The sequence below is a fragment of the Onthophagus taurus genome, chromosome 1, assembly GCF_036711975.1.
Source record: "Onthophagus taurus isolate NC chromosome 1, IU_Otau_3.0, whole genome shotgun sequence".
Taxonomy (NCBI): Eukaryota; Metazoa; Arthropoda; class Insecta; order Coleoptera; family Scarabaeidae; genus Onthophagus; species Onthophagus taurus.
Window position 1 is genome coordinate 8,720,683 of NC_091966.1, and position 24,270 is coordinate 8,744,952.

At 30.8% G+C, this 24,270-nt stretch overlaps 2 protein-coding genes across 2 annotated transcripts in view; both read right to left on the minus strand.

The window, feature by feature from the left end:
* The window catches only part of LOC111426876 (Ataxin 1), a 54,507-nt gene extending 54,040 nt beyond the window's left edge, over positions 1–467 (minus strand). Inside the window, exons 1-2 of the mRNA XM_071196292.1 lie at positions 328–467; positions 135–275 (exon numbers count right to left, since the gene is read on the minus strand). The gene's annotated coding sequence lies outside the window, so the exon portion shown is untranslated. The remainder of the gene's footprint in view (positions 1–134; positions 276–327) is intronic.
* Positions 468–4,627: 4,160 nt separating this feature from the next.
* Positions 4,628–22,087, minus strand: LOC111426985 (uncharacterized). The gene is made up of 4 exons (XM_023061922.2): positions 21,933–22,087; positions 6,925–7,055; positions 6,069–6,483; positions 4,628–6,014 (listed from the first exon to the last, which is right to left on the minus strand). Exons 2-4 carry the CDS (start codon positions 7,041–7,043, stop codon positions 5,652–5,654), a joined length of 897 nt encoding a protein of 298 aa, XP_022917690.2. The 5' UTR covers positions 7,044–7,055; positions 21,933–22,087; the 3' UTR covers positions 4,628–5,651.
* Positions 22,088–24,270: the final 2,183 nt, after the last annotated feature.

Below are 24,270 nucleotides of genomic sequence, written 5' to 3' on the forward strand. Positions count from 1 at the left end.
AATATCTACAGATGTGAGAAAAAACGGAAACCTAAAATAGTTGATCAAAATAATGTAATGGTTTCAATTTAATTATATCTTATACTTAAATATGTACATATATATCAAGACTGGTAATCACAGAATCTCCTTACTTTCCAGCATAGAATAGTTTTTGCAATAGGAAGAGGACTTATACTCATTAGCTTTGGGGATGGATGTCTATTCCTTCAGTCAGGCTATTAATTAAATCTTCTCCTTTCAAAGAATGGAGATGAAACAGTCATTTTATTAGTCTAAAAAAATAAAAATTTATAACTAAAAGTATGGTAAAAATACCCAACTTACCTCAGTCATGTGTTGTGTAATACCTATATAGTTTAAGCTAATTAGTATATTAATTATAGCAAGAAATAAACGGAAATATTGCAATTACATCCATGAGTAGAGGCATTGTTTATAGAGAATATACTTTATACTTTATAAACAATGGTAGAGGTTAGAGACGTTTGTTTTTAAATTGACAGCTCAATTGGAACGTACATAACCTTACTTATTATTTGGCGGGATAGTTTTTTTATAAAATTCTAATACCAATAATTGATTTAAAAGCGGAATAGACTGTATATCTATAAGCAACCAATGATAACAATAATTTATAAATAAAAATAAAAATTTCACGTTTAATTAACGAATTTTGTTAAATATGATATAGTCCTCTACTATATCAACCTTTGATAAGTTAGAAAACTACAAATTTAATTACATGTCAAAAGTATATACAAAAAGTTAAACGTCTTTATAAACGAAATCAAGTTTAAAACAAAAAGTCTGCACAATGATGAACACAAGTGATAATGAACAAACTATAGTGGAGTTAGAAGACGTGATCAATAATAGAAGACAAAATGAATGGCAGTCTCTGATTTCAAAATATTCAGAATTAACAAAATGGGATGAATTGGGATATGTTTCATATGAAAATGATGTTACAAAACTTGAAAGTTCAGTATCAGAAGCAAGTGATTATAGTTCTAATTCCACTAATTCTAAGGAATTAAGGAAGAACCAAACCAATATTATGGAAATATCACAGCGATGGTCCAATATTTGTAACCGTATAGATACTACGAACACTTGTAAATATTGTCATTTAATTTGCAAACATGCTGGCGATAGTAAACATAAACCACAAAATAATCAACAGTACAAAGACATATCTTCACAATTATTAGAAGAACATATGATGGAAGAATTTATTACAAAAACTCGTTGTGATTTAAATCAAAGGGAATTGTCAGATTTGATAACAAACATTGAATGTAATGTTGGAAGTGAATTGAAAAATTCTGTGTTTCAATTGTATTCTACAGAATGTGAAACTGATAAAAAAAAATTCGTTGAAGTTAAAGAAAAAGTAAGTGAAGTTTTATGTAAGTTGGTATACGATTTTAGTATCAAACAAATTTGTTTATATGGTAATTATTATGCTTTTAAGAAGGATAAGCAAAATGGATTTATTTGAAAGTATGGAAGTTATCTTTGTATATTTACAAATATTATAAACAGTTATTTTTTTTAGATATATAGTTTTAATATATTGTTATTAATAGTTATTAATCCTAATAAGTATTTAACATTGTTTAAGTTTCATGTAATTTAAAATTACAAAATAAACCTTAATTAAATCATTGTATTTCCTAATTTAGAGTCGAATATGTTTACATAAATGATTTTTATTCTCTGGGAATTTGAGATCATGAGTGTGTCAACACAACCCCATTAATGTGTAAAGAGTGGTTTTACATAAATCAAAAGTATAAGGAAACAGAAAGGAAGAGAAGAGTATGTAATAAATTTTGAAATCTGTTACTTGTGGGACCAAAAATGAATTGTGGAGACAGGAAAATTAAAGAAAAGACAAAGCACTTTTAGGAAAGCTAACAAAAGTCTTCATATTTGAAAAATAAGCTAGCAAATAGAGTAAATGGAACTTTGAGATGAGCTGAAATACGCAAATCGCGTATTGCAATACTAATACTGTGATATTGGTTGCATACTTGCAATGATGACTTCGGATACGATAATTAATTAACACACTCTTCAAGAAAATTGGTTAAGTAGTTTTTGAAATATCGTATCTAAGAGCTGTAAAAACGATGTTTTGAGAAAATTGGTTTTAAACTTTCGAATAATAAAAACTGATCTGCAAATCTAGAACCATACAATAAAGGTTCTGTTTTTTCATAAAATAAACTTTTCAATCCGTGCTTTCTATGAACAGAAACTCCATTCCATTCCAACAAATTTATAATAATTTCGATCACCCTCTAAACATTCACGATGATATTCTGGGATTTCCAACTATATTTAGCGATTCAGTAATATTTTCCAAGAATTTTTAAAGCCAACCAAGAAGATGTATCAATGTATATTAATATCTCAAGAACCAAAAGATATTTTGAAAATCCGTTCCATTCATTGAAAAGCTAATAATTTATATTACAAATAGTGATAATTTCATAAAAATTTATTAAAAACACGATATATTACGATTTTTTAAAAATGATTCATAATAATTGTTTAACCGAAAAATGAGAAATGTCTTATGTTTAAGAGTTAATATCTCAAGAACTAAAAGATATTTTGAAAATCCGTTTCGTCCATTGGAAATCTAATAATTACATAAGAATTTATTAAAACTATGATTTATTACAATTTTTTAAAAATGATTTAAAATATGTAATTGTTTAACCGAGAAATGGGAAATGCCTTATATTTAAAAGTTAATATCTGAAAAACTATAAGATATTTTGAAAATCCGTTTCATTCATTGGAAAGCTAATAATTTATATTGCAAATGCTGATAATTTCATAAGAATTTATTAAAACAACGATTTATTACGATTTTTTAAAAATGATTCATAATAATTGTTTAACCAAAAAATGAAAAATGCCTTATGTTTGAATGTAAATATCACAAGAACTAAAAGATATTTTGAAAATCCGGTTCATTCATTGAAAAGCTAATAATTTATATTACAAATGCTGACAATTTCATAAAAATTTATTAAAAATACGATTTATTACGATTTTTTTTAAATGATTCATAATAATTGTTTAACCGAAAAGTGAGAAATGCCTTATGTTTAAAAGTTAATATCTGAAAAAATATAAGATATTTTGAAAATCCGTTTCATTCACTGGAAAGCTAATAATTTATATTGCAAATGCTGATAATTTAATAAGAATTTATTAAAAATACGATTTTTTAAAAATGATTGAAAGTAATTGTTTAACCGAAAAATGAGAAATGCCTTATGTTTGATAATAAATATCTCAAAAACTAAAAGATATTTTGAAAATCTGTGTCATCCATTGGAAAGCTGATAATTTGGACTGCAAGTACTGATAATTTCATAAGAATTTATTAAAACTACGATTTATTACAAAGTTTTAAAAATGAGTCATAATAATTGTTTAACCAAAAATGAGAAATGTCTTATGTTTAGGAGTTAATATCTCAAGAACTAAAAGATATTTTGAAAATCCATTTCGTTCATTGGAAAGCTGATAATTTGGACTGCACGTACTGATAATTTCATAAGAATTTATTAAAACAACAATTTATTACGATGTTTTAAAAATGATTCATTAATAATTGTTTAACTGAAACGGGAAAATGCCTTATGTTTGAAGGTCAATATCTTAAAAACTAAAAGATATTTTGAAAATCCGTTTCATTCATTGGAAAGCTGATAATTTGGACTGTAAGTACTGATAATTTCATAAAAATTTATTAAAAATGCGATTTATTACCGAAAATGATAAACCGAAAATTGAGAAATGCCTTATGTTTGAATGTCAATATCTCAAGAACTAAAAGATGTTTTGAAAATCCGGTTCATCCATTAGAAAGCTGATCATTTGGACTGCAAGTACTAATAATTTCATAAGAATTTATTAAAACTACGATTTATTACGATTTTTGAAAAATGATTCAAAATAATTGTTTAACCGAAAAATGAGAAATGTCTTATGTTTAAGAGTTAATATCTCAAGAACTAAAAGATATTTTGAAAATCCGTTTCGTCCATTGAAAAGCTAATATTTTGTATTTCAAATCTTGATAATTTTATAAGAATTTATTAAAGCTGCTATTAATTACGATGTTTTCAATGATTCATAAATAATTGTTTAACCGAAAAATGAGAAATGCCTTGTGTTTGAAAGTCAATATATCAAGAACTAAAAGATATTATGAAAATCTGTTGCATTCATTGGAAAACTGATAATTTATATAGCAAATGCTGATAATTTCATAAGAATTTATTAGTAATACGATTTATTACGATTTTCTTAAAATGTCTCATAATAATTGTTTAACCGAAAAATGAGAATTATATGTTTAAAAGTCAATATCTCAAGAACTAAAAGATATCTTGAAAATCCGTTTCATTCATTGGAAAGCTAATAATTTGTATTGCAAAGTCTGATAATTTCATAAGAATTTATTAAAACAACGATTTTTTAAAACTGATTCTGATTCAGTCCTCATTGCTTTAACATGACAATCGCCTTAAATACTCAACATAACCACTGATGAGTTCACTTTATAAACATTACAAGGGTTATAAATAAAATAATATTAAATGTGAACATCAATTTTATTTGGCAATATTTATATAATTTCACTTTCTATGTATATTTTTCACAACATCTTTATAATAGTAATTTTGTAAGTATTTTCCTAAACATTTAAATTTATTTAACACATGTTTATCGTTCATAAAGGTCCCAACATTTGAATTTTTTGTTTACTTTTGAGTTCTAACATTTTTCGCTGACGCATTATTAAAAATCAGTTCAAAACAATTTGAAAATAAATAACGTGATTATCCCTATTCTAACGACAAATTCATTATAATTAATCGATTCATAACGGCGAAAGCGGTGAGGAAAATGTGCAAATCCATCCACTTTGAACTGATCTTTAACAAGTAACATTAAGATAAATATATTGAGAATATGTATAGATATAATTGTGTATACAAACTTGAGATCACAGACATATACGAATAGGTTAAAAACCAAAAGTTAGTTTTGAATAAAGCACGAAAAAAAATTTAACATTAACACTAAATATCAACGCATTAAATTAAAAGTTTAAAAACGTAACGTTAAATAAAATTAGAAAATAATCAAATTAATAAAACTAAGAGACAACAATATCACTGGTTAATTAACACATATAAGAAATTTTCGTTAGTTATTTTTTAAAACATAATAAATTTGTGATAACCCTGTATTAATAAGTTGAACGTAATTATTTCACGAAACACCGTAAGAAGTATTACGTCAACACAAAAAATAGAGTAAAAAAGAGTAAAATATCATAAACAAATTGCGTAGTTACTCATCAAAACATTTCACCTTGAGTTTAAAATATTACAATAATCGTAAGAAAGATAAGAAACAGTAGTTTTCAGTTATTTTAAAACATATAAAAAATCACAATAAAAGTCAAGTTGATATGGCGTTAGTTTGTTGTTAATTAAAATGTTTGGCAATAAAATCATGAAACATGAAATGTTCGCAAAATGAGCTTGTATTGTAAATAATAACTTAAAAATGAGATCTTTTCTGATTAGATTTTTGAAGTTGTTTACTAATTAATCAAAAACAAACATCCAGCATATCAAACAATACATTCCCGCGCGTTCCAATCTTTTATTTCTACCAACTCTTGTATTAGAATCATTCGAAGTGATTCTTGGGTTGGACCATTGATGCGGTAACGTGTGGGTTTCTCGTCCTTTCGTTTTTTCCTCCAAATAAAAACGGATAATTCGTATATCTTTTTGGTCTAGAACATCTTTGATTCCTTTTAACTTTTTGAACGTTTTCGGTTTCATCGTGCCAAAACGAATGTGATGTGGAAGATCGCCCAAAATTCTTTGGAAATCTTTATGATTAGACGAACGTCTTTCAGCCCATTCGTACATGATTTCGTATAAAAACTCTTCATCAGAAACCTAAAAAAAGTGTTCATAAAAAAATTGTATGTGTAATAAGTACAATAATTTTACGTTTAAAGTAGTCCGTTTTAAAATCCCCAATAAATCTCGATACGATAATTTCATCACATCATCAATGTTTGTGAATATATCGTATGTTTTCTCGTTTATTATTTTATCACATTCTTCTTGGCATTTTGCAATACTTTTTTGGAATATCATCGTCCAGTCGTGGTCTATTTCGGAAGTGGGGGGAGCTGATGGTTCATCATTAAATGGTGATACATCATTCAGAAATGAGTAAATTTCCAAAACTGTCAACACGGAAAGTTCCGATATTAGACCGATGCAACTTTCTTTTAATAAAGTCTTGTTTTTCTCTAGTATAGATTTTCTAATTAATTTTTTGCAAGTTTTTAGTCCACGAGGAATATTGTTGTAATCGATGGTGGTATTAATTTCTTCATTTGGTTGATTTACCGAAACTCTGGAAAAAATAATTCAAACTTAATGACAACGATTTGAAAACGATTTTTGAAAAGAACTGTTAAGGCAGACCAAGGTTCACAACTGATTTGTAATATTTGTGTGTTTCTCAGAATTGATTTGTAATAAAATAAAATCAACGCTTAATTGATTGGAATTTACAATTATTGTAACATAAGCAATAATAATCTAGGGCAAAAACATCGGATTTAAATTCAAAATAAATAAACAATGTTTATAAACAAATTTATCAAATGCCACAATCTATTCTCGGTCTACGTACTTCCGGATTTGATAAAAATAAACTGATCACTCACAACTAAAAGATTATAAAATAAAAAGGTTTCCCGGAAATAAAATAATCAACTTTTGATTAAGTGCTTAATCAAGTGTGGAAAAAATTAATACTTTTGCTTAAGAACAAAATAAAATAAATTCTTACTTTAATGGAAAGTCTTCTTTGTTGATAACCAAAGGTGATGCCGATTCTGTTTTTAGATGTTCTTTTAGTAGTTCTTGAGAAGACGCTTCAACGTCTGGAATTTTTGTAACAACAACCATTGTTACAAAATACTGAAATAAAAGTAAAGGAGAAACATTAAAAACATCGAACAAATTTGATACTCGATTAGTTTGAGATATTAGTTTATATACATATACAGGTGTCTCAGCGAGACCGGTCATTAGACGTTTCTGGGGTTCTGGCCAAACAAAAAATTTGAGAATGCAGAGTTAAGTATTATCAATTACGTTCTCTTCATCTAAAATATTTTCAGATTTCTAGCACTTCCGGTTATACCGGAAGTCGCTACCTACTTAATTTTTTTAAATGGAACACCCTGTATATTTTTACATATTTGGATTTGTCTGTTTTGAAGGTTTATAAATAACTTTACTTTTTGCAATTTGAACTAGCAATTCTCGAGTTATTCAAATTTTTCTAGAAAAATTTGCTCCAGCGCACATTTGTTCAAAAAATCATAGAACACTGAATTTTTGAGATATCAATTTAGGATTCAGAACATGCTTAAACAACATGATGGAGTATGTTTTGGTGCCGAGAACGGCTGTCTAGATCGTTTGGTCACTTTACTATGATACGTTAACTTTTCGAAATTTGGAAGCACCATAACTTCATTTTTTTAAATGGCACCCCCCATATTTTATTACTTAGTCGTCTTCGGCGTCTCATTTTACATCTTTTATATTCCATATGTCCTATGCCTAACATTAATAGTTTGAGAAATAATTAGGGTTTTTTGAAAAATGCTCACATATCATATGGATATTAACCTAGTGTGCCATGGAAAACAAATGTTTAATGACTTATTGATAAACGTCAAAGTCTAATTTAGATTGTTTGATGCTTGTGAGTCTAAAACCAGTTAAAATGGATATTAATAACGTAAATAATGTTTATACAAATGAAGAAATCCATAATTTATTTTGTGTGCACGAAAAGTGCGACAAAGTTCTTAGTAGAACTTGCAGAATGTTTAATGAAAATTATCCACATTTATCTCCGATGACAAAAGGTAAATTTAGAGGAATAGAAGCAAATTTTGTACATTTTGGACGAATTAATCACGTGTTAAACTGACCAAAAAATGTAGTAGATAATGCAACGGAAGAGGTGAATACCTTGGCTTATTTCGAGCCCAGTCCCAACACCTCAATTCGAGCTGCCAAAGATCTGGGAATCATACTACGAACTTTGTCGCGCTTTTCATGCAAAAAAAATAAATTAAGAATTTCTTGATTTGTGTAAATATTACTTTCGTTATTGTTATTGATTTTAACTCGTTTCAGTACTAATATTAAGGAACATAACAGATAATTATTAGCTCACATGCATCAAGTGACGTAAACAAGTGAGTCTTTGACAAGAACTCATTGAGAAGGCTTGTTTTTCATGGCACACTAGGCTAAATATCCATATGATATGTGTGCATTTTTCAAAAAACCCTAATTATCTCCCAAACTATTAATATTAGGTATGGGCCATATGGGATATAAAAGATGTAGAATGAGACACCGAAGACGACTAAAAAATAAAATATGGGAGGTGCCATTAAAAAAATGAAATTATGGTACTTCCAAATTTTGAAAAGATAACGTGCCATAGTAAAGTGATCAAACGTTCTAGACCGCAGTTCTCGGCACCAAAACATACTCCATTATGTTGCTTAAGCATGTTCTCAATCCTAAATTGATATCCCAAAAATTGAGTGTTTTCTGATTTTTTGAACAAATGTCTGCTGGAGCAGATTTTTCTAGAAAAATTCGAATAACTCGTGAACGACCGAATCAAATTGCAAAAAGTAAAGTTATTTATAAACCTTGAAAACAGACAAATCCAAATATGTAAAAATATATAGGGTGTATATTTTCGCAAGAACCCCAGAAACGTCTAATGACCGGTCTCGCTGAGACACCCTGTATATATATATCGCTACTGCCGGGACAAAAGGTCAAAAGTCTATTTTTTACAATATGGCGATTGAGGCAAATTTGAATTCTCCATGTTAATATTTTTGTCTGAGAAAAAGGGTATAAGTCTATTTTATATAGTAAGGTCATGGGCAAGAATGATTAAAAAGGTTTAATTATATATTTTATAAATTCTGTCGAGGAAATGAGTTATGAGTGTACATATAACTTATTTTAATGGTCATTGCAAGACCGAAGAAGATTGACAATTTCAACATTAGTTATAAAAATCGTAATAAACGTGCAAAAAAACATGAAAACACTTTATTTTCCCATTTGGTAGTCAACCCTTCATAATTCTTGAAAGAATTAAGATATGGGGTATTGGTTTATGGGTTTGTGTTTCTTTCTCCATTACCTATAAAATAAGGTAAAACTCGATAGGGGTTGCTAAAAATGTAGGGGTGGTCATCCCATCAAAAAACTCCACATTGCACGGAAGTTGTAAACTATCTAAGAATGTGGTTTTTATGACTCTTTAGTGATCCCCAAATTTTCACATATTTTTCTTCACTCGTTCAAAACTTATAGCTCCGTCCCGGGAGTTTTGGTAAACCCTGTATCTATCATGCAGAAATCAAGGGAAAGAGAATTATTTTATGTAAGAAATGCTTTATGAATATTTTTGATGTAAACTCAAAATTCATTACTTTAGCTATGATAAAGGAGCGTGCTTCGGGAAACAGTTTAGGACAAACAGTTTTTGAAGTTTAAAAAATCACCAAAACATAAATACTCAACAGCATTAAAACGCGTAACAGATCACAAAGAAAATATTTGGGTTCAGAACTTAATTTGATCAAAATGTACCAACTTTACAAAGAAACTGTTGATCAGCCAGTAGGCATGAACGTTATATGAATCTATATTTCGTACTTTGAATTTATCATTCAAGAAACCAAAAGCAGACACTTGTCAGAAGTGTGATTCTTTACATATGAAATTATCTCTTAGTAGTACGCTTGAAGACAGACACACGATTCAGACTGAACTAGAAACCCATCAACAAAACGCTGAGATTGCATATACTTCTAAATCTACTGACAAAATCAAGGCCAAAGCAGATCCAACGATTACCGCTCTGGTGTTTGATTTACAACAATATCTTCCGACACCGTATTTACAAAGAGTATTGCATTTTATAAAAGACAATTATGGACCTTCAATTTAACCATACACAATTTGAAAGATAATCAAGCAACATGTTACATGTGGCATGAGTGTATGGGAGGTCGAGGAGGAAATCTTGTTTCTTTAAGCATTTAAATAACTTGGATCCCTAATACTCATGTAGCAGCGATGTTTATAATGCTTTTGCAACTAAAGAAAAATATTGAAGTAATTGACCACAAGTTCTTAGTTTCTGGCCGAACTGAAAATTTTTATGAATTTTCATCTTTATTAAAAGGCCACTTAGTTGCTTCTAAAGTTATAACAACTGAAGAGAAATTTGTATGGAAAGAAACTAAATGGCTTCGATTCGAATTTGATTCCAAAAAAAATTTACATCACGAAATCTCTGAGTAATACATCTTTTTAAATAGTAAATTTTGAACGTCGAGCACGTGCAGAAAAAAAATTTAAATTAATACCTTGTTATAAAGGACTAATACCTATAAGCCAAAGTAAAAAAAGATTTACTTTCTCTCTTGCCCTTTATCCATACACAATTCCATGATTTTTACAAAAACTTGCCAGTTGATAATGTGCCAAATATTGATCCAGATATCGAAGAAAGTGAGAATGTGGATGTAGATTTATAAAATATGTTTGCTATATTTTAATTAAATAACATTACTTTTGACGGTTTTATAGGTTTATTTTGTTAAAAACAAATTTATTTGAATTTTTTTATTGTATAACGTAATATAAGATATATTAATAACAGAAATCGGTTATTTTTTCAATATCTTGCATTTATTTTACTATGACAAAAAAGTCATAATATGTATTATAATTTGTTCGACCAAAGTCGTAAGTCAATCAAAATTCAAAAAGTGTTGGGTCAAAATTATTTAGATTTTAATACCTAATTTTATATATTTTCCTTAGAAATGGTATGGAGTCAAATATTTGATAAAAATCTCTTAAATCAAAAAAATATACAATTCAATTCTTACAAGTTTTTAAATGCCTATAACTCGAACATATGTTTTTTTGAATTATGACCAATTGTCCCGGCAGTAGCGATATAAAATAATCAAAACACTTGTCAATCACCAAGATTAGAACTTGTCAAAATAACAAGTTTTTTGTGTAAACAATAGTATCACAACCCGCTGGACCAGCTAGAAACGAAACTTTCGAATTCTCTTCCGAATAAAACATAGCATTTTTTCTTCAAACGTTGCAAACAATTGTAATATAAATTTTAATAAATTTAAGTTATGGCGTTAAAGTGAAATTTACTTTAGCGCCATAACGCTAATGTACTTTTTTGCTATGTTGATCTTAGCAACCGTCGTTATGCAAAAATGACTTACTTCTACCGCGAGTAAACATGCCAAAATAGTATATTGTTTTATATGGAAGAGAAGCAGTGTTTTTTATGGCGTGGTCTGTCGTTTAGCGACGAACGCAGTGAGTCGCTAATGACAGATGAGCCGTTAAAATTGTGGCGTGTCCGACAGTTTGCCGGACGAACGAAGTGAGTCCGGCAATGACGGACCAGCCACAAACGAAACTGCTTCTCTTCCGAATAAAACATAGTATTTTTTCTTCAAACGTCATTTCCAATACGGCGCTAAAGTGACATGTGCTTCAGCGCTATGGCGCTAAAGTGAAATTTACTTTAGCGCCATAACGCTGAAGTACTTTTTTGCTATGTTGATCTTAGCAACCGTCGTTATGCAACAATGACTTACTTCTACCGCGAGTAAACACGACAACAAAGTTGTCATTTAATGACGTTTGAAGAAAAAAGTTGTTATTTAATGACGTTTGAAGAAAATAGTATATTGTTTTATATGGAAGAGAAGCAGTGCTTTTTATGGCGTGGTCTGTCGCTTAGCGACGAACGCAGTGAGTCGCTAATGACAGATGAGCCGTTAAAATTGTGGCGTGTCCGACAGTTTGCCGGACGAACGAAGTGAGTCCGGCAATGACGGACCAGCCACAAACGAATCTGCTTCTCTTCCGAATAAAACATAGTATTTTTTCTTCAAACGTTGCAAATAATACGGCGCTAAAGTGAAATGTTCTTCAACGTTATGGCGCTAAAGTGAAATTTACTTTAGCGCCATAACGCTGAAGTACTTTTTTGCTATGTTGATCTTAGCAACCGTCGTTATGCAACAATGACTTACTTCTACCGCGAGTAAACACGACAACAAAGTTGTCATTTAATGACGTTTGAAGAAAAAAATATATACAGGTGCCCATTATGTATAGAATATAGTAAATGTTGACTTTATAAAAAAACATTTTATACAAAAGTTGTTTAATATTTTATTTGCCATAATAAGACTGCATTCTATTGTTTTTAATTCAGAAAACAAATGAGTAACGAATAACACTTGCATTTTTTTAAATGGCAATGTACCCTATCGTTAGGCTCATTTGATAGAGATTATTTTTAGAAAGTTTTTGAAAAAAATGTAGAAATTGTTTAACAAAAATTAATCAATAACATTAATCTAGATATCCGAGATCGTCAAGTACCTCGAATTAATAATAATAATAATAAATAACCTTATTTTTTTTTTACTAGTAATACAAAATAAAAACAATGCTTGTAAACTTAAAAAAAAGAAACAAATATACAAAATCGAAAAAAAAGGCGAAGTTCGGTCTTAAATCGTTTTTCAACTTAACCACGAGAGAGAAAAAAAAATGTATTATGGGAAACAAAAGTAAATCAAAACAAAAGCAAATTAATAAACGACTATACAAACTAAAATTAACTGAAGCGTGTCCATCAAAAATAGTAAATAAATAGGAATAATCCGTAAGAATGACAACAACGTAGATAAAAACAAAGGCAAGAAGAAACACAGACTTATTATTATTTATTTAAACAATAAGTGGAATTAATATAAACGTGTATGTAACATATAAATGAAACACAACCAGAAGGAAGGACACCTTTACACGTTAAGGACAGGAATAACTGAAAGGAAAAATTAGCAGCGCCGGGACTCGAACCCAGGTCTCCCGTTTGCCGGACGGTTGCACTGACCTCTATGCTACGCCACAAGGTGTAGGGAAATTAACAGACAAGGATTCCTTTCAACCTGTACATTTCTGGACCGCATTAATGTCATTCACATGCACAATTAAAGGACCAACGTCACAAGATTTTAATTCCGGAAAAGCCGGTGAAGCCAAATTATTTAAACAATAAGTGGAATTAATATAAACGTGTATGTAACATATAAATGAAACACAACCAGAAGGAAGGACACCTTTACACGTTAAGGACAGGAATAACTGAAAGGAAAAATTAGCAGCGCCGGGACTCGAACCCAGGTCTCCCGTTTGCCGGACGGTTGCACTGACCTCTATGCTACGCCACAAGGTGTAGGGAAATTAACAGACAAGGATTCCTTTCAACCTGTACATTTCTGGACCGCATTAATGTCATTCACATGCACAATTAAAGGACCAACGTCACAAGATTTTAATTCCGGAAAATAATTCCTTCTGGTTGTGTTTCATTTATATGTTACATACACGTTTATATTAATTCCACTTATTGTTTAAATAATTTGGCTTCACCGGCTTTTCCGGAATTAAAATCTTGTGACGTTGGTCCTTTAATTGTGCATGTGAATGACATTAATGCGGTCCAGAAATGTACAGGTTGAAAGGAATCCTTGTCTGTTAATTTCCCTACACCTTGTGGCGTAGCATAGAGGTCAGTGCAACCGTCCGGCAAACGGGAGACCTGGGTTCGAGTCCCGGCGCTGCTAATTTTTCCTTTCAGTTATTCCTGTCCTTAACGTGTAAAGGTGTCCTTCCTTCTGGTTGTGTTTCATTTATATGTTACATACACGTTTATATTAATTCCACTTATTGTTTAAATAATTTGGCTTCACCGGCTTTTCCGGAATTAAAATCTTGTGACGTTGGTCCTTTAATTGTGCATGTGAATGACATTAATGCGGTCCAGAAATGTACAGGTTGAAAGGAATCCTTGTCTGTTAATTTCCCTACACCTTGTGGCGTAGCATAGAGGTCAGTGCAACCGTCCGGCAAACGGGAGACCTGGGTTCGAGTCCCGGCGCTGCTAATTTTTCCTTTCAGTTATTCCTGTCCTTAACGTGTAAAGGTGTCCTTCCTTCTGGTTGTGTTTCATTTATATTATTATTTATTACTACATTACCGTAAATTAAATTTACATACAAAATAAAACAAATAAACTAAAAATTAGTGTACATCTCCCATAATTCGAAGTACTTCGAGGTACTTGACGATCTCGGATATCTAGATTAATGTTATTAGTTTACTTTTCTTAATAAACTGATGATGAACTGGTGATTAATGTTTATTAATCAACAATTTCTACATTTCTTTCAAAAAATTTCTGATATAAGGGTACCAAAATTTTACGTCATCGTAAAGAGAAAAAGAATCTCTATCAAATGACCCTAACGAAAAGGTACACTGATATTTAAAAAACTTCAAGTGTTATCCGTTGCTCATTTGTTTTTTGAAATAAAAACAATTAAATGCTGTCTTATTATGGCAAATAAAATATTAAACAACTTTTGTATAAAATATTTTTTTATAAAGTTGATACTTACCAAGATATATACAATATTCCATACATAATGGCCAGCCTGTATAATCCTTTTAGTATTTTATTTGTTCAATAATGAAAGGACTTCTACCGGGAATTTCGTATAACTCGCAGTAACCATAGTTACGAAACTACTGTGCACTTGCAATGCCCCACATAAAATGTAACATAGCTTAATAGCTACCCTCTACAGGCATTGGGTAGTTTTGCAAAGAAAAAGTTTTGCTTAGAAAAAGGTGACGTCCTTATGACAACCCTGAGTTTTCGGCCGTCTTTAGAGTCGCTCGGCTAAACCCGAATGTTTCTAATTCTAGATCTAGTGTTAGTTTTACTTTTTGTTCAATAAAAATATACCACAATCAAACCCTGAATAGCAATTAAAAATAGAATTAAAATAGAAAATAGAAATAGACGCATATTTACACACGTCCGTGAATATAATACATACGTTCCGTGTTAATATTTTTTGATCAGTATTGTTCAAAATGTTCGAACACAGAGTTTGCAATGGTGGCTGCAATTTTGAATGATGAGGAGCAGCAGCTGCACCAGGCGAAGAAGTGAAAATGGGTGCATAAAGCCTGGAAGAAAAGAGGCACCGATAGGACAATTTGCAACTTTGTATAAAGAATTAGTGGATGATGCAACAAAGTTTTTTGAATATTTTCGTAGTCAGAGAATTGTTTCAATACATTGCTGAAGAAAATAGATATAAAGCTACGAAAACAAGGATGTGGAAATCTATTGCTAACAACTTTTATAAGCTTTGGAACTTTCCTAACTGTTTAGGAGCGTTTGATGGAGAATATATTACTATACAGGGTCCCCATAATAGCGGTTCCGTTATTCTTTAATTATAAGAATACGTTTTCTGTTGTTTTGTTGGCACTTGTTAACTTGTTGGACCTTTTAACCCGAATGATTCTAATTCTAGTGATAATGCTAGTGCAAAACTAGAATTAATCCTAGACCTAGAACTAAAACAAACTAGGTTTGATACAGTTGACCGATTCTTTACAAAACCATGCTGGAAGGGTGTTATGTAGGGCTTAATATGTGTGTAGATATATTTGAATAAAGAATTGACTCTTGAGATTGAGGCAGCCGGCGATACTTGATTCCTGCTGAAAAAATGTCAGTCTGGGGTTTAGATTAAGTTCTGCAATATCTGGTTATATATTGCAAGACCCACTCGTAACGATAACATCATAACTATGCTCAACAATAACGATCATCCTGCACTTGGATGATAATATTAAAAGCTTTAAATCAGCAAAACCATCTGAAGCAGTGTTGATGCTCGTTATTATGACTTTCTTAAGGTTATCTTTCAATGCAATGTTCTATTGTAGCTTGCTACAACAAGAGCTGTTGGAGAGCAGACTATTGTTCTTATAATGTCAGAATTTTGCTCAGATTTTGCAACAAAATTTTTGAAAGATGACTACGAGAGATTGAAATTAATTTCCATTTACAAGATTTTATGCAAATAGTGACAATATCCCATAAATTAATTCATTGCTCAATCCTGTAAATCTTGTCGTGCAACATAATGATGTTGGACTTAGAAAAGCGTTCGCCACCATTAACCTGATTTCCTTTCTGATTTTTGAGAAAATAAATTCCATATTTCCTTTTTAAAATTACATTAATTCAAAAATTCATTCCCCCATACTTATCCAAAATCAAGAAATACAGATAAACATGGAATGGCTGGAGGGCATACTTAAAATATCTACACTAGTTTAAGGATGCTGCAGTTTCTGCTTCTCGAAAAAATAAATTCTGCATTATTTTTTTTTAAATCACGTTAATTTAAAAATTTATTCCTAAATCAACCTTATCCAAAATCAGGGGATGCAATAAGCAGGAAATGACTGGACTGGATGGTATACTTGTAGCATATATGTTAGTTTCACAGTGCTGCAGTTGTCGATTTTAGAGAAAATAAACTCTATATTTTTTGTTCAAGAATGACGTCAAGTGATCATCTCTTTGCTCTTGGAAGGGAGAATATCAATTTGGAGGAATCTAAATCTGATGCAAATTCTATTATGAAGTTAACTTTGTCACATGATATCATCACCTGTGGCATATTCGCAACGTCGTTACCTAGAACAGCTAATTCCTCTTCTTTCTTGCTTTAAGTAATCTGTCTTATTTCTTAATTATTCATAGCCTATGTTAGGAAGGTCTCCAGTTTTTATATCATCGTACCATCCATTTTTGACCATCCTTTTAGTCTTAAGGCTCCATACATTCGGAATAGTCTTTTCATTTCCGTCTTTTTCGCGGGCCCATCTCACAACGTCCTGGATTACGAATATTTCTCTAATATCTTCGTTTTTTATGGTGCCCAAAGATGCCTCTTCTGTCATTTACACAGCTCTTATATGTATATGCGTATACATTCCCTAATACACTTGTTTTGCAATATAATGTCTTTCAGGTAATCTGATATCAAAGCTCTTTTCGTTGTTTGAGCTAAAACTTTTTTTTTGAGGTTCCTGCTGCTCGTTATTTTGACGCAAAGACATTTATAACTAACCGACAAAGTCTTATTGAATACTGCCAATTTGCTATTGTTACCGATTTTGTTTTAGACAGCAGGATGTTTATGTTGACTTTGTTGTTATTTTTCGAATTGGTACAACATTCTTTATATGTTATCTTCATAAAACAAGAACAAGACAGCATTGTCCCCTTAGCAAAGTATTTTCAGTTCTTCGTTTCCCAACTAATAATCCTTTCTAACTCTCTCCATATCAGTTATTATTTCATCCATGATCAAGTTGAAGAGTGTGGGGCTTAGTATGGGTGCTCTGCGTGTTACTCGTTACTGCATCTTCTTAATGTCTAAAATTGGTTAAACGGAATGCCGAACAGACACTAAGCTAGATCATTTTTGGATAACTAAAACCTGAAGACAAATTCAACGGAGTTGTCTGGAGGAGTCGACATTTAGTGTCTATTGCCAAAGTAAATCATGTGTGGCGTTCTTAAATCTTTGTCTACTTAAAAAATTTTAAAATTTTTAAGCATAATATTTTTGTATTAATTATTGTACAGGGTGGGCAAATTTGGGTGTTATTATAGGCTATCTCAGAAACTATAAGAGATACGAAAAAAGTAGGTGCCATGTCCCGGTCTCTTTTTTCGAGACTAACCCAATCCCGCAAACACCAAACCTCTATCTTCTTTTGTTTTTTAGTTATAGCCACAAAGTCAAATTTTCGTCATTTCAAAAAATGCTCATATTTCGTTTATTTTTGAAATTAGAGGAATGAGGTTGATACATTCTTAAGACACTTTTTTAAGTAGAATATACTGCCGTTGAAAAATTTTTAAAATATTTGATGATTTTTGAGATACAACACAAAGTTGTATTTTTTTAAATACATGGTGTTACTGAAAAGAGCATATTTTTAGCTTTCCAATGATGTATTGCACGCATGGTGTATTTGGGGAAAATAAGCGTTATTTTTTAATTCTAAAATATTTAAGATTAATATTCAAAATTTTAATTATACCGAAGAAAACGTTAAATGCCACTTAGTTACTATAGTAACGTGAGTTTACTGATCATTTCATTCTGAATTTTTCGAAACGAGTTTCCCGCTTAAAAATTCCTCATTATTTTTAAATACATAAAGCGATAAAATTAAAAAATGATTCAGTTTATGATCCCTAATCTTCCTCTATCTTACCCAATTTCAAAAGAAAAGGTTGCAAATATGAAAAAACTTCTAAATCTCATGGTTGGGGAAAACTGGGAAGATACTACCGAAGATTTCATTCATTGATACCCAACTGTTCTAACCTTACAACCAGTAAGTTTAGTAGAAGAAGATGACACAGTCTGTGACTGTTTAGTTCCTGAAGTTGTTGTTCATATTTAATTATTCATTAATTAATACGTTTCTTGTATTTTTAATACACAAACTTTATCTACTAAATCATTTTTATTGGTGAACAAAGTCAGGGATAAGACACTGAGAAATTTAAATCAACTATTCAAAGTTTTTATTCGTTGGTACAAATCCCAACTTTATCCTGCATAAAGCTAGGTGTTCACTTGAGAGAAACTTCTGAGAGTAACTCACGATATCTACTCTCAACTCTGTGTCCACTTGAGACTATTTTAGCTCTCCGAGAGTTTCTATAAAACTTCCGAGAGCTTTCTCTCAGACAGTTCTCTCAGGACCATGTCCACTAGTGAAATGTATACGTGCTATGGAAAGTAAATTTTATTTTCTTTCAGTGCTTGGTGTTTGTAAACATGGATGTAAACAAAATTGCAAGTGCAATAGTGTTGTACAAAATTTCAAAAAAAAACAAACTGAAAAAAATAAAAAGAAGCTGTTGGGTGAAATCATGGATTTGGCGTAGATTAGAGCTACGTGTGAACAAATATCAACATTCGTTGTCAAATTGTTAGTTATTTGGCATACTGGATTCACAAAAAAGTGAACTCGATTGCTTTAATGGCACTTATAAATGCAAACTATAAGTTTATTGTCGTACACGTGATAGCTTAATAGTGGCTTGGCAGTATTTTGGAAAATTATTAGAAAATATAAACTTAAACGCCTCAATTGCTGAAAGAGACTAGATATTGCTGGCAGAAGACTAAGTACTACTAATGAAAGACTAGATGTTGCAAATGAAGCAGATTCTTCTTACAGAAGACTGCACACTACTACCAGAAAACGAAATACTGGTAGAAGACTAGATATTGCTGCAAAAGACTAGATATTGCTGGCAAAAGACTAAGTATTGCTAGTGAAAAACTAGATATTGCAAATGAAGCACATCCTTCTTAGAGAAGACTACACACTACTACTAAAAATCAAATACTTTTAGCAGAAGACTTAACTTTACTGTGAGAACACCAAATTATATTGTCAGAAGTTACTATTACTAATGGTACAAATCCCGTTTAAATTTCTGTCCAATACTTGTTAAAATTGCATCCTTTGCTTCCCGATTTCTATGTTCATTAGATGTGATATTCCAAAGAATTGAATTTTCTTCATACACTTCAATTAATTCAAATATTTCTTCTCGGGACTATTTTCTTTTAGGTGTTATCTTTAAACGTGTTATATTGAGAAAACTCGCAGCTAGTCGCAGCAAAATTCGAACCGTGTTCGGTTTTTGACAGTTACTCTCACGATAGATAAATTGTGCGGGTCCACTTGAGTACAAATCTCAACGTGTTTACTCTCCGAAAGTCCACCAGAAAATATACTCTCGATAGCTTCTCTCGAGAGCATTTCTCGCAAGTGGACACTTAGCTTAATGGTACAAGACCAACTTTCTGTCATATTCGTGCAAAACCATACAGCAATTAGGTAGTAATTATTGTCCGAACCCGCCTACTATAATCAAAATTTTGAACTTTAGCACTTACTATTTGGAATTGAAAATTAACGCTTATTTTTCGCAAATGCACCATACATGCGATACATCATTGGAAAGCTAAAAATATGCTCTTTTCATTAACATCATAATCAAGTATAGTTTGTATTTAAAAAAATACAACTTTGTGTTGTATCTCAAAAATCATCAAATATTTTTAAAATTTTTCAACGGCAGTATATTCTACTTAAAAAAGTGTCTTAAGAACGTATCAACCTAATTTCTCTAATTTCAAAAATAAACGAAATATGAGCATTTTTTGAAATCACGAAAATTTGACTTTTTAGCTATAACTTAAAAACAAAAGAAGATAGAGATTTGGTGTTTGCGGGATTGGGTTAGTCTCGAAAAAAGAGACCGGGACATGGCACCCACTTTTTTCGTATCTCTTATAGTTTCTGAGATAGCCTATAATAACACCCAAATTTGCCCACCCTGTACATTGCTACTATATTTTTTGAGGTGTCTAAGTGACACAATTATTGCTGTTTTGTTGCAAAGGCTAGACAGCACGAGTTAATTTGGCGACAGTGGTCTTCGATACAACGATGTAAACATCGTCTAAGACAGCGAAACAACTAATTAGTCGAAGAACGTTATCGCAATGAATTGGAAAACAGCAGATAAAATGTTATCGATTTAATTAGAACCCAAAGTTAAAAATTTTCTCTTTATTTATAGGTATTTACATGATCAATTCAGTTATATAAAAAAAAACTTGTGTCATCCTTGTGAATAAGTAGTAACAAGCGATGTGTGACACCCAATATAAAATACGGAAGTGTATTAAATTTCTTTAACTTCGGTCTATATTTGGATTTTGGATTTTCAAAGGAGGTTGTAGCGAATTCCTGATCTTAAAATAAAGCGCAGAGTCGAAGCGCTTCTTCTTAAAGCTATTAATAAAACGTGCCGAGAAAATGCTAATATATACTTTGGGCCTGTGTAAGCAAGTCCGTTATCGCGCACATTCTTCTTTCTACCTACCGTAAAAACAAATAGTTAAACATCTTTTAACAATAAATTATGTAAACAAGTAGTTGTTCATCGACAAAACTGCGATAATAATTAAAACATTTTTAACAAACGGAAATTGTTGATGTACAATTTCAAACAAAACTATGTTTCATGATGAATTTGTTTAAAATCCACGTTTTTGTAACATACCAAGTATGTAGCTAAAAAATAGAAGGCCTTTGTGGAGGATTTTTTTGGAAACGATATTTTTTTATTGATAACTAAGTTTTTTTATATATAAGTAGCTAATACTTAATAATATACGAATAAATCACAAAGAATGACTTTTTAAATTAAAATCTTAATGGATTTATTTACAAACGATTCTTACAAATAAAAAAAATGATAGATGTACAAAATCGCGTTAATCCACTTTATCTATGAAGTATTTTTAAATTTCTAAGTTAATTCACACAGTATTTACTTTGATAATTTATTGTGTTTTGAATAAGAACATTTATGTCGTTTAGGTTTTAGAAAAATACTTGAAACGAAAATAAATGTGATGATAATTGTTTTTCCGAATTTTTTTTTAGTTTTAATCATAACCTTAATAAATATTATTCACATATATGGATTGTTTATAAACAATAACGAAACCAAATAAACATCCAGTACATTCACAAATACACATATTTAATAAACAAATAAAATAATAAACTATTAAGTTGTCTTCCGATTATTTTGTGACCTACATTTTCACCCTAAGACACTACAATCTCCTTTGAGTGAAACCCCCGGGATTGGGACAGCAAAAAAAATCGTTATTACAATAATCTTACCTTTTAAAAAAGACCACCTTAATTTCCAAATTAACTTTTCACTCCCAATATTGAGCTTAAAAGTGATGAAGAAAATTTAAAAACACACATAAAAATTTTCATGCATTCGTCAGTTTTGGTCGAAAGCTCAAAGTGGACTGAATCGGACTGAATAAGTTCAGCGTAGGACGAGAGATGTTTTGAGGTACGACGTTTGGGCGCAAGTCCAGATTCGATCCGATTTCGATGAATCATAAAGCGTCGTGACGCCAAAAAAAAACACAAAAATCTATAATTTATCCAATTAAAACAAAAAGTTCTTTTTGTTATCAATCGCTTTTTATTATTCATTGTTTTCTTTTTTTTTAACGAACCAAAATTTAATAGTCCACAACATCTTAAACGATAAGTCAAGGTTTTTTTCTCGGTCGGTGTTAAATGAATTGAGTGTGACGAACGATAAAAAGTTGTTACGATTTATTCATTGGGTCAAGTTTTTGTTTGGCTATTTTTGCTGTTTTTTACGTGGGTATATTATTAAATTTTGCGTGTTAAGAAAGACACGGTTAATTACCGAGGAGGGTCTTATCGGGTAGCCGTGATCTTTTAGAAAGTTTTGGTATTGAATTTTTATTAAAGATTACGAAAAAATATAAAATAAAAGAAAAAAATAAATCAACGAGTTGGGTATTGCAAAAATCTTTTCTAAAAGAATTCATGTTAGAAAAAATTCTTTAAATTTAAACACTTATAATTCGAATTTTATAATTCTGATAAACTTTTGGACTAGACCAGAAGAGAAGGATTCTCAACGTGATTTGATGCGCTGAATCATAATCTTCAATCCGTTTGTCAAGATTGGTTTTGGATTTTTGGGGGTTTAAATTGTTTTAAAATTCTGTGCCACGTGGATTCAAAATGTTTTTGTCACATTTACGGAAATTACTCAATAAAAGTGGCAAAATAATAACAAACGCGTTAAAACACGAGGATTTACATTACTTTGGGTTTTCTATATCAGACACTAAGAAGTTGCGGATACCTAAGTTGTTTCATAATGTGTGCAGAACAAAGCTGTAGGTACAAGTGGTTAGTTAGTGAATTAGTGTACTTTTATAAGTACGAAGGCTTTCACGACCAGTGTTAATTAAACTAAAACTAGAACTAACTATAACTAACACTAACACTAGACCTAGAAACTTTCGGGTTAAACAGTACGTCTTTTGAAAAACTGTTTGAGGTTTCGGATGCCATGTTGCAACCGTCTCCAGAAACACTTCTAACTTGTTTCTGTGCTACTGTAAGTTCTAGTTTTAGTTTAAGTGTACTTTTGATTATAATTGACAACGGGAAAAATTGGTATAAATTAAAATGGAAAGATAAAATAGATGCTAATTTATTTTCTAGTAAAATGAAGAATTATTTTTATAAAAATTCAAAATCAGAATCTGATGGATTTTCTTGATTAATTAAACAACTTTATGGCTTTAGCGGGAATTTTATTTTTGCCAATTTTCTAACAGGATCTTATCTATATCCTAAACCTCTTATTTATAATATTCAAATCAAATTAATCCTAAACTTCCTAATTTTTTAGATATTTTTCTTCGCTATATAACTCAAATATTCTTCCTTTTCATTGTCTGCATTTCCTTTCTTGTCTTCTGCTATCTTGGCTTCATGGCATTCATGGTCTTTGAAGCCCGATTTTTTCGTTTTTCATACTCTTCCCGAAGTCTTTGTTTCACAAATTCCGCTGTCAACGTGTCTGTTTTCTAATGCAATTATAAGATGATCATAATTAGCTGGCAAACTTTGTAAATAAAATGTAACAATCATTTCTTCAGGAAAAAGATGTCCAGCAATTGTTAATTGCTCCAGTAGTTCCTCCATTTCCCTTATGTGAATTTCCATGTCACCACCTTCTGAGAGTTCACTTTTACATAACCTTTTGAGTAGTCTGGTTGTCACTCCTAATGTAGACTTTTCATCGAAGTTTTTTAATGACAACCACATTTCTTTCGCCGTTGTTTTCCCTTTTATAAGCTTCAGTTGGGTATCACAAAACTAATAATCCAATTGTTGCTCGAGCTTTTTTATCTGTAAGGTCCCACATATCTTCTTTTGGAGTTGGTGGTTCATTTGTCACAACTTCCCAAAGATTTTCCCGAATTAACAACATCTCAACCCGAAATTTCAATGTCTGATAATTGTTGTTAGATAATAGCTTTATTTGACCCATATGCTTTCTACTTTCCATCTTGATATCTTTCTGTTATATCTCCTTATTATATATTATATTATATGAGTATTTCAATCTTTATAACCCGCGATCTGGGCCCATAACCTGATGGACTTT

Excerpts from the sequence above, each read along its gene's own strand:
- LOC111426985 (XM_023061922.2), bottom strand. The coding sequence starts at position 7,043 with ATGGTTGTTGTTACAAAAATTCCAGACGTTGAAGCGTCTTCTCAAGAA. Across the intron at positions 6,484-6,924 it reads AAAGAAGACTTTCCATTAAA|AGTTTCGGTAAATCAACCAA; the intron begins GTAAGAATTTAT and ends TATTTTTTCCAG. Across the intron at positions 6,015-6,068 it reads TAAAACGGACTACTTTAAAC|GTTTCTGATGAAGAGTTTTT; the intron begins GTAAAATTATTG and ends CACTTTTTTTAG.